At 59.7% G+C, this 14,565-nt stretch overlaps 1 protein-coding gene across 1 annotated transcript in view; it reads left to right on the forward strand.

The window, feature by feature from the left end:
• The window catches only part of SLC38A3 (solute carrier family 38 member 3), a 67,099-nt gene that overhangs the window by 38,875 nt on the left and 13,659 nt on the right, over positions 1-14,565 (forward strand). Inside the window, exons 2-7 of the mRNA XM_007052673.3 lie at positions 341-492; positions 1,625-1,709; positions 4,267-4,382; positions 12,659-12,732; positions 13,566-13,658; positions 13,943-14,024. Coding sequence (XP_007052735.1) covers positions 389-492; positions 1,625-1,709; positions 4,267-4,382; positions 12,659-12,732; positions 13,566-13,658; positions 13,943-14,024 — 554 coding nt within the window. The 5' untranslated portion in view covers positions 341-388. The remainder of the gene's footprint in view (positions 1-340; positions 493-1,624; positions 1,710-4,266; positions 4,383-12,658; positions 12,733-13,565; positions 13,659-13,942; positions 14,025-14,565) is intronic.

A 14,565-nucleotide genomic window follows, 5' to 3' on the forward strand; every position in this document is an offset into this window, starting at 1 on the left:
TCAGCTTCAAGCTGGTGGCCCCTTAGCAGCAGGCCCAGGTAAGGGTCAATGCGGAGGCCCCTCTGTGGCTGCTGGCTGGGAAGGGAGGGCAGCTGGATGGCAGCAGGCTGGTGGGTGACCCCACTGGCATTTCCATGTGCCCAGGGGGAGACTGATTTAGACCTGGAGGCCATCCCAAGATGGGATTTCGGGCAGGTCAAGCTCCAAGCCCGCGGCCCGGACACATTATTCTGTTTGTATTCCTAGCCCCACTGAGCCCCAGTCTGTGCTCTGCTGCCTGGCCCAGCCCCACGGGGAGACGCCATTCTCCAGGGTGACTGACTATTCTTCTTTCCCACAGCCAGCGCCGTCGCCCCAGTGAGCCCGGCATTCCCACCTGCTGGCAGAGATGGACCCCGGGGAGATCCCCATCCAGACAGAGCTGGTGGAGCTGGTGCCCAATGGGAAATACGCTGTGAACGCCTCGGCCATCCCCTTGGTGGGGAATGACAGGTAACCCCAGCGCATGGGCAGAGGGCAGGGGCTTGCCTGCCCGGAGCCAGCTGAGAGACAGGGTCATTCTGTCTTCCTGAATTTGGCAGGGGATGGGTTAGGAACCCTCGCCAGGTCCAGGCACAGTGAAGGCAAGTGCCATGCAAGTGTCCTCTTCACAGCTCCTCCAGTGCTTCTCACTCCCGACCTGCAGCCCCCTGCTAGCCCAGCCCTGGGCTCCCCAACACACATCCAAGCTCTGCCAATGCCCCCCACTCCTGCCCCATGCCCCACCCCGGCTCTGCAACAGGCAGCCAAGAAAACAAAGTGGGGTGGGGGCTGATCCCTGTCTAGGGGCTCAGTGGAGCAGCCCCTTGGATCCCACGTGCTGTTCTGGCACCTCCATATGAGAAGGCCCCATTGCTGGGCTGAGAAGAGCCAGAAGCCCAGAAGGACTGAGTGGCTGGCGAGGCGGATTGATGGGGAGCCTGGCTGAGCGACAGCGCAGGGGGATGCAAGCAGGCGCGGGGGGTGGGCGGGTAGCGCTAAGCTGCATGGACAGGTCCTGCTCCAAGCAGCATGGTGCAGTCTGACCTCAAAGGGCCAGCTCCAGACTGAACCTGGGGAAGAATTTGCTTCCAAGGAGGAGAATGACAGGACCACACACCCCAGTGCAGCCAGGAGCAGTAGTAGTCTATTAAGACTGGACACAGGAGAGCTGGGATCTGCTGCCTTGCAGGGTGATGCTGAGCAAGTCCCAGCTCCTCTCTGCCTCAGTTTCGCCAGGGGATCCTGGTGCTCACCCCGCCTGGAGGGGATCCTGTTTCTGGAGCACTTTGAGCCCCTTGGAGTATTGGTACTGGAGGAGGGTGAGGGATCCGTGCCAGTCATTCAGGGACCCTCTGCTTTACCGTCCAGTCCCCCCCCAGGGTGCCATCAGAGATAAGGCTCCCCAGGGGCAGGCTGGAACCTCCTGGCCAGTGGAGCGCCCTGGAGCGGGAGCCAAGGGAGGTGAAGGAGATGGAGTGGCATGGTCGTGTTCTGCCTTGTAGCCCGGGAGGTGGCAAGGGCAGCCCAGGTGGTGCGAGGGGGAGGGAGCACCCCACTGTGGTGGGTGGTTTATGGCTCTTCTCTCCCCCCTGCCTTGCTCTAGATTTGAAGAGCCCCAGCCCACCATGGCAGAGATGGAGGAGTTCCTGCCCCAGGGCCCTGACAAGAAGCAGACCCACTTCACGGATGTAAGTCCGGGCAGGAGAGTGGCTGGTGGGGTGACTGCAGCCTGGCCACCTCCTCACGCTGCTTGCCAAGAACCTGACCCTCAGGCAGGGCACAGACCCACTGCCCTTCACTGCAGAGCGGGGGCAGGACAGGGCAGGGGAGTGGGAGTCGGGAAATCCAGGTCCAGCACCCTGCCACCATGGGCTGCCCCCTGAGCTCATTCCCTGGGTCACAGAGAGAGCTGGAGAGATCGCCCTGGTTCTTTGGTTTCACCATAAACATCCAGTTTAGCGTGTGTGACCCATTTGCCCTCTGGCGGCTGGTCCACCTAGAGGATAAAAGCCTACTACTGCTGCTCACAGCTTGTGGAATTTTTCCCCTAGCTCAAGTGATCAGAGCTCTTGCATTTAGTGCTGGTGACCCCTGTGGGTGTGCGAGTGGACTTGTTACATGGACTTGATGGCTGCCCTCTTGGCCTGCTCCCCAGGTATTGAGCCAGGTGCCAGGCTGCCCTGCAGGGGCACAAGAGCAGGGCACCAACCCTAACTGGCTGTGAGTTCTACACTTAGATTTCACCAAGTGTGAATCCCTCAGGCACTAGAACAGGCTAACCCTGGAGTCACCAACCATCCCCTTGGGTCTATCCTGCCACCCAGGCAAGTCTGCCTTTGTGACAGAGGGTCCCTCGTGCCAAGGATCACAGCAATAGTCAGGTTGCACTCAGTCCCAAGGGGCCCCTCACTAAGCCCAGGTCAATTGCACCTTAGACCATAGGCACTGACTGGAGCACCCACGGAAAAAAAAATGGTGGGTGCTGAGCAGCCCCCCAGCAGCGCTTCCCGCCCACCAGCAGGCCCTGCCCATCAGCACCTCCCCCTGCCCCGCAGCGCCTCCCACCCGCTGCAATCAGCTGTTCCGTGGTGTATGGGAGGGATGGGGGAGAGGGGAGGAGCGAGGGTGGAGCATGCTCAGGGCAGAGGATGGGGAGGGGAGGGGCAGGAAGAGGCAGGGTGGGGGTTGGGGCAGGGGTGGAGCAAGGGGGTGCACCCCCCAGCACATTAGAAAGTTGGCGCCTGTGCCTTGGATCTCACCCATAGACAGTGCTCATAGCCAGTCCTGTAATAAACTCTCCAGCGCAGTGATACTCCGAGTGAGGCTCGGGAGCCGCAAGTGGCTCTTTAACATGGCTCTGTGGCTGTTCATAGCACATGATGTTAAAGCCCCGTGCGATTTCATTATTAACCAATCCAAGTTAGTAACCAATCCGGATGCTTGTACTGTGTTATTAACCGACTGTGGAATAGTTGGCCAGTCGTGCTGTTAGAATAGTGTGTTAGTCAATGAAACAAGGAATTCACGTAACTGGAGCTCTTTTGGGTCATGTTGCTCGCTAATTTGGCTTCTGAACGGCTGAGCTCGCAGTATCACGGCTCTATAGATGTATTGACTAGGAAAAGGAGAGAGGAGAGCTCTTTGGGAGGTTAAAGCAGCTAAACACAGACACACCCAAATGAATTCCAGTCTCATGTTTCACAAAGTAATAGAAGCTTCTCTGATAAGCAGGCTCTATCTGTCCTTTGCGGCTAACCCAGGCTAAGCACTGGGAATCTCTTGCTTATGCCCAGTAATCCTTGCCCCTCAGAGTCCAAGCAACATAAAAGATCCAGTTCCTCCTTGTCAGGGTTTTTTATTCCTCTCCCCCTCCCCACTTTCTGCTTCAAGATGCAAATTCAGCTGCTGGGAGGAATTCAGGAGTATGGCTCCTCTTGGGGGAGGGGGCAGCAATCAGAAATCTTTCCTCCTCTGATGTTCCACAAGGGTTCAGCTGGTGTCACTGGGCCTCCTTGGTTGGGCCGGAGCTGACACCTCCCGTTCACACCCCATTCACACTGGTTAATGCTTCTCTCCTGTCTGGTGGTTGCCAGTTTCAGAGCAAACACTTCACTGTTACCCCCTAGCATGGGACAAAGGTATTATAAACCAGATTAATGACCACAGCGACACACAGCATTCCATCACGTCCAACCCCCTAAGCCCATTTGTATAACGCTAATACCAAGGTTAATAAGGCTAACGCCCAGGGAGTCAGGCTGGCTCCAGCTGTGTGCTTGTCATGGGTCAGTCGACACCTTGGCATGAGCTGGCCCCTGATGTGCCAGCATCACAGTGGGGCCTTCTAGATCTAAGAGCAGGAGCGACTACAGCTGGAGTTGAAGAGCCAGGCTGTGGAAGTGGGGCTCTCACGGAGGGGGACCCCTAAGGCCTGCTGCCCAGAGGGGTGCGGCAGCTTAGGGCAAGGAGGCAGGATATTGTGGAAGAGGGATTACAAGGGAAATAACAGCCCTTAGGAAGGAGGAATGTACCCTGGGCAGTAACATGGTAGTAGCCCAGAGGCTCTGCCAATGGGCCCAGTCCCCACATTTCCGCAGCCAGAGGGTTAGCTGGGGTGCTCCAAAGGCATTGCCCTGTGTGAGTGGCAGGTACTGGGGGACAGGGGACAGGTGGGTATTTCCAGCTGGGGACACGGGGGGCTTTGCCCAGCTGCGGCGTGTGACCCACTGTGTCCCATCTGCGCAGTTCGAAGGGAAGACCTCCTTTGGCATGTCCGTGTTCAACCTCAGCAACGCCATCATGGGCAGCGGCATTCTGGGGCTAGCCTACGCCATGGCCAACACTGGCATCCTCCTCTTCCTGTGAGTGAAGCTCTCCACATGCCTCGCGCTGGGGGGTCGGGCGCGGCTGGGGTCGGGGGGGAGGGGGCTTGGCCCACACTTGGGGACTGAATCTGCTGTTAGGCCTGTGTGGGTCCAGATGGGAAAGGACAGTAACTCCTAGCAATGTGAGAGCCTGGGCAGGTGGGTGGGTGGGTACAGACCCAATGATGAGAATGGGGAAGTCTGGGGATGGATGGATGGATGGAGGCTGGTGTGTGGGGATGGATGAATAGATAGAGGCGTGTGAGGGGCATGCGCACACTCAGCGTTCGCACGCTGCGGGTGTTACACTTGCTGTTGGGGGGCCGACCCTGCCTGAGCTGTCCCGCAGCTTTGCGGCCGTGCTGACTGAGAGGAGCAGGGATGGGCAGAGGGCCCGTGGGTGGCTGGGCCCAGCTGGGATCCCAATGCCGTCGGTGATCCTGCTGGCACAATGCCTCTGGCTGCCCCAGAGCAATCAGCCAGACACGGGGGATTCCCCCTGGAGACAAACTCGGCAGGGGCCAGACATGTCTCTGCCTCAGGAGCTGCATTTGACACCCCTCGGCAGGGCACAACTCAGCACGCTGTCTGCTCCACCACCAGCTCTCGCCCCCCACCCCCGGCAGGCCCCAATTCCCCTCCCCCACATAGATCCGCCAAGAGCCAGTGATATGCAGCAACCCCCAGCTTGACCCATCCTACACCACATCTGACCTCACCAGAGCCCCCAGGATGGGTGAAGAGCGGCTGGTAGAGGCCGAAGCCGAGCGATGGTGCTGGTGAGCAGAGGAATCATGCTGGAGACTCTGGGCCACAAGGGAGTCTCCCCCCAGCGCTGAGAGAGGAGCAATCAGAGGGCCGGCCCAGCACTCTGGGGTGCCCGGATAGCCGCTAAGGGCTGTGTAGCTCTGCTGGCTGCTCTGCCCAGCTGTCCCAGCTGCACAGGTCGCCCGATCAGCAGCCGCCTGGTTCTCTGTGGGGCTGAGGAGCTGCTTGGCGGCTGGCAGTGGTGGGTGGAGGGGGCTACTGCCTGGCATCCTCTGCTTCCCACTTCCTTGTTAGGCTGCGGCCTTAATGAGTAGCTGGTGGATCCGCCCTCCCATTCCCCACTGGTGGGAGCAGCGGGGCTGCCGGCAGCTGTGGACTTTCCCCCAGGTCGTTGCTTGTTGTGGCACCGCTCACAACTATTCAAACAAAGCAGCGAGGGCAGCCAAGGCCGGACTGGCTCCAGGGCCGCCTGCAGCTTCCGAGAAGCCGATTTTCCTTTGACCGAGAGAGGCAGGAGGTCCCTGCATCCAGGGAGGGGAAATGTCCCCGGAGGGCAGCTTTCCAGGGCGCCTCCTGACATCCCACGGGGCTGCAGGGCACTCCCTGAGACCCAACCCCCTTGCGCCAGGCGCTGTACACACCGATAGCCAGAACCGGCATCGGCCCCAAGGAGCAGGCCACCTAAATGGACAAGGGCCTTAGCTCCGTTGTGCGGGTGGGGAACTGAGACCTCTCGCCACAAAGGCTGTGCCACACCTACCCATTGACCCCAGATCGTCCACAGCCCATCCACATCCTTCCACTGCTGGGTGCCTCCAAGCACCACCTGCCCCCAGTGTCCCAGCCCTCCGCAACCCTGTGGGCAGTGGCCAGTGGGCCCCAGAAGACTTTCAGCAGCTGGCGTCGCTCTGTGAGGCCCCTCAGAAGGATCCCCTGATGCCGGCCCCGGGGCAGCTGTCACCCACAGGGCCACGTGCCAGGCAGAGGAGGAAGGCCTGCCTAGCTCAACTCCTGGCATGGTAATAAAACTCCGGACTGTGTGACCGGAGAGATTAGCGCTGCTGCTCGCCTTGGATGGAACTGGGAACAAATAGCAACGAGGCCACCCAACCAGCCGGGCACTGGGCCACTGTGCGCCAGGCAACGGGGTGACCTGGGCTCACCACCCCGCCAGCTTCCGGCGGGGGTGATGTCTGCGGGTCACGAGGAGCTGGTGCTCATCTTGGTCACGTGTCCCTGAAAGCAGCGCCCTGCCCATCCCGTGCCCTCCGCACGGACGCAGCAACATCTGCCTTGTGGGCAGTGCCAGGCTCCAGTACAGGGGGAGGAGAAGAGTGGAAGTGAGTGCCAGCTGGGCAGGATGGGAACAAGTGGCTAGGGGTGATGGGGATGCAGGGCCGCCCAGAGGATTCAGGGGGTCTGGGGTCTTCGGCGGCGGGGGTCCTTCTGCTCCGGGTCTTCGGGGCAGACATGGAGCGGAAGGACCCTCCACGGCCGAATTGCTGTCAAAGACCCGGAGTAGAAGAAGCGGTGGCAGGTCCTTCACTCTGGGTGTGTTCGGTGGCACTGAAGGACCCGCCACCGAAGTGCCACCGAAAACTCTCGTGGGGGCCCCTGAAAACTCTTGAGGGGGCCGCTGCGGGGCCCGGGGCCTGGGGCAAATTGCCCCACTTGCCCCCCCTCTGGGCGGCCCTGTGGGGATGGAGAGCTGGGGGGCACCGATTGGGCAGGATACGTATGGGTGGTGGGGGGCACTGGCTGGGCATGGCTGGGTGGGGACCACTGGCTGGGCCAGATGGATATGGGCAGTGGGGGAAGGGTACCATCTAGCTAGCTATCATGTGCCTGTCACGATGGTATCTGGTCTGCAGCAAGCTCTCCTGTCCTGTCTGTGGGGTTAGCGCTGTGGAGGGAGTTCCTTTGCAGGCGGGATGACACCCGAGGCAGGCTGCTTTCATGGGCTCTGGTGCTGGGGTGGGTTAGTGCGGACACACCAAACCACAGTCCTGAGCGCCCTGGCTGGGTGGCTGAGCCTTGAACCAACTCAGCCCTGAGGACAGCCCCCTCCAGAGCCCAGCAGGCACCTACTCCTGGGACAGTTCTGCTGCTTACTCACACACTCAGGTAGGACTCAGGCGAGGCCCGGCTCCACAGCGGTTGGCCCTTCCCAGAGCCCCCAGCCTGAGCCCCCGGCCACAGCCTCCTGGGTTTGCGCTTAGAACAACCACAGAGGCGCCTTTGGAGACAAGTCCTGCTTTGCCCTCCTCTTCCGCATGTGCCTCAGTGCATGCAGCACAGCAGAGTTGGTCGGCCCCCGGATTCATCCACCCGTGAAAACAAGCGAAATTTCAGGGGAGATTCCAAAACCACTGGAAATTTTCCAAGAAATGAAATTCTGGAAACCCTGGTTCGGGGGCCATCTGTCACGGAGTCCCCGGGCGATGCTCTGGAACTGCTCCCTACAAAGCCAGGCAGGACTCTGGGGAAGTCTCCTCTCTGTGAGCAGCCTGTTTGCAGGACACACAGCTCACACGGCTTCCACCTTCCTGGGTCTGACCTCCGAGCATTCAGCATCCTCTGCCCCTCCGTGCGCTTCCCACAGCGAGTCCGCCCAGGCGGGCTTCTGGGGAAGCCAGAGGGTCCTGCCCCCCAACTCCACAGTCAGACGTGACTCTCAGCCAGCCAGTAAAACAGAAGGTTTATTAGATGACAGGAACATGGTCTAACACAGAGCTTGTAGGTGCAGAGAACAGGACCCCTCAGCTGGGTCCATTTTGGGGGGCAGTGAGCCAGACAACCACGTCTGTACTTCAGTCCTCGTCCCCAGCCAGCCCCAAACTGAAACTCTCTCCAGCCCCTCCTTCTCTGGGCTTTGTCCCTTTCCCGGGCCAGGAGGTCACCTGATCCCTTTGTTCTCCAACCCTTTAGCTCTCACCTTGCAGGGGGAAGGGCCCAGGCCATCAGTTGCCAGGAAACAGGGTATCGCCCATTCTCTGTGTCCAGACCCCTGCACACACCTGCCCTCTAGGGCTCTGCAATGATCATACAACCTTACCCCACCCCCTAGATACTTAAGAACTGCATAGGGGAAACGGAGGCACCCCCACACTATTCAGAGGAAACATTAAGAACAGTCCCACTTCGTCACACCATCGAAATGTTCCAATCTCCAATGCAACCTTTGAGAAATGGGGTTCGTTCTAGTTTTGCTAGAAAATGAAGTATAGTTCCAAACAAAGCGGTGTTTCACAATGAAAAATCAACAGTCCCATTCAGAGCTTTTCAACTGTTTTTTTTTTTAACCAGTTTTTTTCTAAGTGAAATTTCATCCAAACCGCTATGATTTCGCAGGAAATGTCAGTTTATCAAAACGGTATTTTCCCCAAGGAAATATGTTTTGATGGAAGTTTTCCAGCAGGCTCATCCCACAAGCTCTGGGGAGTGGTGCAGTGCCATAATCTCCCCTTGAGATATGGGGAAACTGAGGCACAGAGCAGGCCAGAGACTCAACTACAGTGGCCCAGCCAGTTGATGCGAGAGCTGGGAACAGACCCAAAATCTCTGCTACGCGCACTGATCCACACCTGTTCCCAGTTGTTTTTATCCAGTAATGGTGCAGCCTAGTGGGTTGAGCCTTGAGCTGGGAGCCTAGACACCTGGGTTCTGATCCCAGCTGCACCAATGACCTTCGGTGTGCCTCACTTTACATGAAGTGTGCCTCACTTTACGTGAAGTTAATGCTCATGGCTTTCTCTTCGGGGTGAAGACCATGCCTGCATGTGCTTGTACAGTGCCTGGAGCAGTGGGGGCTCAGCCCTGATTGGGCCACTATAGAAAGGAGCTGCAGGGGGTTGGAGTGGATCCATGACTGTTTGCATCCTGCTCAGCCAAAAGAATAGAATTTGCACGCTCGGTTTCACTTCCTGGTTCCCATTCACAAGTTCCAGGCTGCTACAGTGGGGAAAATCCATCTCCTAAAACACACGGGGGCAACTTGCCTGACCCCGCAGCCCATTTCTGCTGGCTTCAGAGGGGTCACGCCTGATTTATCCTGGAGTATGTATGCAGGACACAAACCTGTTTCTAGCCCCATGAGTTTTCTAGCCACCACGCTTTAACAAAACCAGCATTCAGGACTCCCTGGCGGTGATCTGTGCTGTGAAACGACTAAGGCCGTGTCCGGGTTGCTGATTAGCTACGCAACATGGCAAGACACGTGCCCTCAGCTCTCCGCATCACAGCAGAACTCAGGTGGATGTTGGAGAGCCGGGGGGGCGGGGGTTCCCTTTACTGATAGGAAAGTGTTTTTACACTTGAGTAAAACCAGGACAAACAAATCCAGAGACGAACCTCCAGCTGATGGCACTGATCCGCACTGCCTGGTTCCCTCGAGCTGTGAACTCGCCCTGAGATTCTGGGGGTGGCAGGAGAGAAAAGAAAATCTTCTTCCCTAAGAGACAGCTGGGGAAAAGCCCATTCAAATGCAAGCGACGCTGGCAGGCGCCTTGTTACCTAGCGGGACTAATGACAATGGATCTGAGCGGAAAGTAAAAGGGCATTAATTAGCCAGGACCCGATCCTGTTCTTGGAGCCACACACCAGGCTGGGTGAGAAGCTGTGAAAAGGTGGTCAGGAGGATCGGCTTATGACATTGTATGTGAGTCACTCAGGTGATGTGCCTTGGTTTCCCCATTTGTACGGGGGGGTGGGGGGGACAATGGCACTGCCCTACCCCAGGCAGGGAGGCTGCGAGGCTGAACACCCAACAGAGCATGAGGGTCTCAGATGCTGTGGCTGTGGAGGGTCAATCAGAACCAAAAACCCAGAGCTGTATTTCAGGCCCCAGTCCTATGATGTCTGGCTGCAGTTGAAATGCCCCATCCCACTGCCAGGCTGCCCTGGTTCCTGTTACACGTGTCAGCGTGTCCATGCTGCAGACAGGGAAACCGAGGCAGACAGGGGTGGTGACTCGCCTGCCATCAGACAATAGGCCAGAACCAGGAATAGGACCCTGGTGTTCTGACCCTCCGCCCACTGTCTCCTGTTTTAAACTCAACCTGTCCTGTGCTTTTGGGCCAGACCAGCTGAGAGTTGCCTGGTGTTCCTGGGTCTGGAGTGCAGATGAGCGCTCCACTCTGGCTCTTCCTTACGCGCGGGGAGCAGCTCTCTCAGGCATCGGCACATCAGACGGCGCCTTGTTTTCAGTGCGCCCTGGCCGGAGGCTGGTTTGCCGGCTCCATTCTCAGACACGGCTGCCAGCAGCCCCCAGGCACGTGGGACACCATCGAACTCCAACGACACAAGGCAGAGACAGAGCCAGCCTTCTGCATCGCCTCTGCGACATCCTCTGCCCAGCGGGTTCCAGCCAATTACAGCCTAGAGGCTTTGCTCAGTCCCCGTGGCCTGAACGATCTCACTTTGGAAGCCATAGCCAGCCCTGGTCCTCGCTGCTCTCCCACCACCAAGTACGCAGAGCCCCAAGGGGAGGCTGGCGCCGTGTGGCATGACATGGCAAAGTGACACTTTGCCCAGGACGATCTCGGGGGTTCCAGGGCATCACGATGCCCTCATCCTGGCGCAGGTGTGGATGGTTTGGGGCCCTTTTGTCCAGTGCACCCAGGTGACACAGCTGTCCCGAGAGCTGGGCAAGTCCTCGTGTGGATAGGACAGCAGGATTCTTTGGGCATGGATGCATCCAGCTCGAGGCGTCCTAACCTCCCCGTGGCTCCGATCTCATTCCAGAACAGCTGTGTCCAGCAATGGCTCTGTGGCAGTGGGGGATCTGTGGCCCCCTCCGGCTCCTCTGGAAAAGCTCCAGGTCCCTGGCTGGCCAGAGGGAACCAAAGGCCCTTCCAAAGCAAACACAGCAGGCTGCGATTTGAAATGACCATAAACAGGAGGAGAGGGGCTGGGCAGGCCACATGCCTGGGAACATGTAAATAGCTCTGGGGGTAATGACATCTCCAAGAACAGTGCCGAGGAACAGGGCCCCCAGGCCATCCCAAATCCCGGAGCGCCCCCAGACGGTCATGTCTATCTTCTGCCGCCAAGCATCAGAGTGCCTGGGTGCCTTCCCTGTACCCCTGACGGGGTCAGAGCTCTGCTCGTGGGAGGGCTGTAGGCTTGATCGGGGGAGGTTAGATTGTTATGAATTCACTGCATTGGGGTTGTCTCAGTTGATTTGTTTCAGGCTGATTTTAATTGTTGTTTTTCTAGGTGGGTGGCTGATTGGTTGTTTGAGGAACTGGGTGAGTGGGTGAGCGGTTGGTTGAGTAGGTGGGTGGGTGTTTGTTTGGGTAGGTGGGTGGTTGATTGGCTGGGTGAGTGAGCGGCTGGGTGGTTGTTTGGTTGGGTGGCTGTTTCTTTGAGTGGGTGAATGATTGATTGGTTGGCTGGATGGGTAGTCGGTTGGTTGGCTGGGTGAGTGTTTGGCTAGGCGGCTGGCTGGGGTTTGTTGTGGAGCAAAGTTTTGAGTGTAGCTCCTATGGTGGAAGGGCCTTTTCAAAGAGGTTGGAGATGTTTCCTAAAGCCAGTTCGGCTCTGGGCTCGCTCTGGAAGTTTGCCCAGCAGCTGGACACTCCCCCTCCGCCACGATCCACAGTGCTTCGCCCATCCTCCCCACGCTTCACCCTCCTCCCCTCCCCTGGGCTCTGCATCACCCCGAGGAGCCCAGCTGGCCCCAGGGCTCACAGATGGAGATTTGACCTTTGGGTTGGCTGGGGCTCACTCTGCTCCTTGCTGGGAAGGTGTGGCCCAAGGCCACAGACTGGCATCAGAAGTGACTGGCAGCCAGTGGCAGGCGGGGGTGCAATAGCACCCACTGCCCTCTGGCCTCCAGATATACCACAGGACGGGCACCAGGAGAGCGGGGAGCGGGGGCCCGTGGGATGAGCTAGAGGCGTGTTTCATTGACTGGGGAGAGACCGCTCCTAAAAAACACCCAGCCCTTAACTCTTGGCTGGGTTCCACAAGGTTAATGGGTTTTCCAAGCCCCCACCCCCCATTATGCCAAGGCAGCTGCAGGCTCCAGGAACCACTGACAGGCAGCAGCTCCTTCGCTCTCCGCCCAGCACCACGAGCAGGTGGGACCCCGAGACGCGGATCGCACAGGCTGCGGTGCAGCTGGAGCCCTGCCGCGGGGCGGAGAGAGGGGCCGGCTGGAGCCTGCACTGAACCCAGTGGGTTTTCCCCGGGGGCCAGCAGGGCCCTTTGGCTGGTGAATCCTCCCAGCTCCCCTGTATGAGTAACACGCTCACAATCTCTGCTCCAGAAGGGTAAACAGGGGCACAGAGGGGCTGGGTTCCCAAGGTAATGGGAGTGCCAGGGACTCCACTCCTTGGAGAATCTGGCCCTCAGAGACACTCCCGGGCCACGCGGTACGTCAGCGCCTGTGACCCCTGGGGCTCTGGCCTGCCAGCCCTGAGCTCTCCGTCCCCGTAGCTCCCACCCTGTTGCAGCCTCCTAGGGCTCTGCTCTCGGCTCACTCATCTCCCGTCTCATTCCAGCTTCCTCCTGACCACAGTGGCCTTGCTGTCCAGCTACTCCATCCACCTGCTGCTGAAGTCCTCTGGGATTGTGGGTAAGACCCCAGCCAGGGAGGATGGGGGGGGTCATCTCCAGGCCCAGCTTTCCCATTTGTGCCATGTTCCCAATCCCCTCACTTGTCACTTTGCACCCCCAGCCCAGGGTGGACTGAGGCTGACTGACCGACTGCAGCCGGAGGGGAATGGCCTTTGCATGGCCAGGTAACCGCACTGCCGTATGCTCCCTGTGTGCTAGGTGCCAGGCGGGGGCAGTGCGGGCACTGAGCTCATAGTGTTTGCCCCACTTGTGGGGTTTTGTGTTAAGCCTGGAGGTTGCAGACGGATTGTCCCTGCAGCAAGTCCCAGCGCCCTGTCACTGCAGTCCACGTCAATGGGGCTGTGCGTCGGGCGAGATTACGCCCTGGGGGCCAGCGGCCAATACACCAGATGGGGGTGCTCAGCTCTCAGCCTAGGGGGCCAAGGGGCTAGAGCATCGTGCGGGGGATGCAGTCGTCTCCCAGTCCCCTAGTGCAGCAGGTATGGGGGCTCCATTCAGTGGAGGGGTCGTGTCGCAGGACCGGGTGGCCTGGGGTACTATGAGGGGGACGGTTCATGTCTTGAGGCTGAGTGTACCTGGATGCTGAGGGGGGAGAGGTCGTGTAGTGAGGCTGGGGGAGGGGTCATGTCTCGGGGCCGGGAAACCTGGGGTGCTCTGGGGGGGAGGGGTTGTGTCTCGGGGCTGGCAGAGCTCCCTGCCCCCACCCCACTGCTAGCCCAGGGCTGAGGGCACCATGCTGGGGCTGGCATTCCTGGGTGCTGCTCCCTGCTGGTGTTGCCCCGGTGCGTGGCCCCTGTGGCTCTTCTCACCCTCTGATCATCCCCCCTGCAGGGATACGTGCATATGAGCAGCTGGGCTACAGGGCCTTCGGCACGCCAGGGAAGCTGGCTGCGGCCACCGCCATCACACTGCAGAACATCGGAGGTAGGAGGGGGATGGGCAGATCCCCTATCCCATACAGCTCGGAGCCACAGCTGGCACCCTGGGGCACCCACAGTGGGCTCACCTAGCTGGGGCACCCACGAGGGGCTCACCCAGCCAGGGCACCATCTGGCACCCCCAGGCCCAGCCGCGGGGTCGCCTAGGCTTCCCCACTGGTGTAGCTGTGGGGAGTGCCCGGCAGGACTGCAGCTGGGAGGGCGACGTCTGCTGGGCACCAGTAATATGGCCATGCTGGGGCTGCCCTGCGGCCCCTCTGCTCTCTACAGCCATGTCCAGCTACCTGTACATTGTGAAGTCCGAGGTGCCGCTGGTGATCCAGACCTTCCTCAACCTGGAGGAGAAGAGCACGTGAGTCCCTATGTGCCTGTCTCCCCACTCCCCCAGCCGGCCACAGACCCCTGGCCCCATGCTGGTGCCCAAAGCAGCTGGGCCCCGTGTGTGGCCACACATTGGCCATGCTCCAGCCAGCACCGGGGGTCAATGTCATGTCCGGAGGCCCCTCGGAGAGCTCAAGAGGGGAGCAGGGGCCCAGTGTGGGTGACCATAAGCCCCCCCAGCTCCAATGGGTGGAAGGGGGATGGGCCCAGTGGGAGGAGGGGGAAGGGACAGCCAAATCCGCAGCATCCAAGCCCCCCGCCAGGGATCCCCAACCAGGGCGTCTCCCCAGTGCAGAGAGCCCAGGCACCACATGGCCCGGGGGGCATCAAGTGCCTCTGCCAGCCCCTGCTCCCTGGCTCCAAATAGAAGGGGATCCCTAGCAGGGCTGGGCCCCGTGCCCACCCCTCGTTCCCAGGGCCAGGTTCAGTGCCCCAGCCAGTGGTAGAAGGGATGTCCTGAGGGCCCCTCGGAGAGCTCAGGGGGTGAGAAGGGGCCCGGCAGGGGCAGGAGT

This window comes from Chelonia mydas, chromosome 7, assembly GCF_015237465.2.
Source record: "Chelonia mydas isolate rCheMyd1 chromosome 7, rCheMyd1.pri.v2, whole genome shotgun sequence".
NCBI lineage: Eukaryota > Metazoa > Chordata > Testudines > Cheloniidae > Chelonia > Chelonia mydas.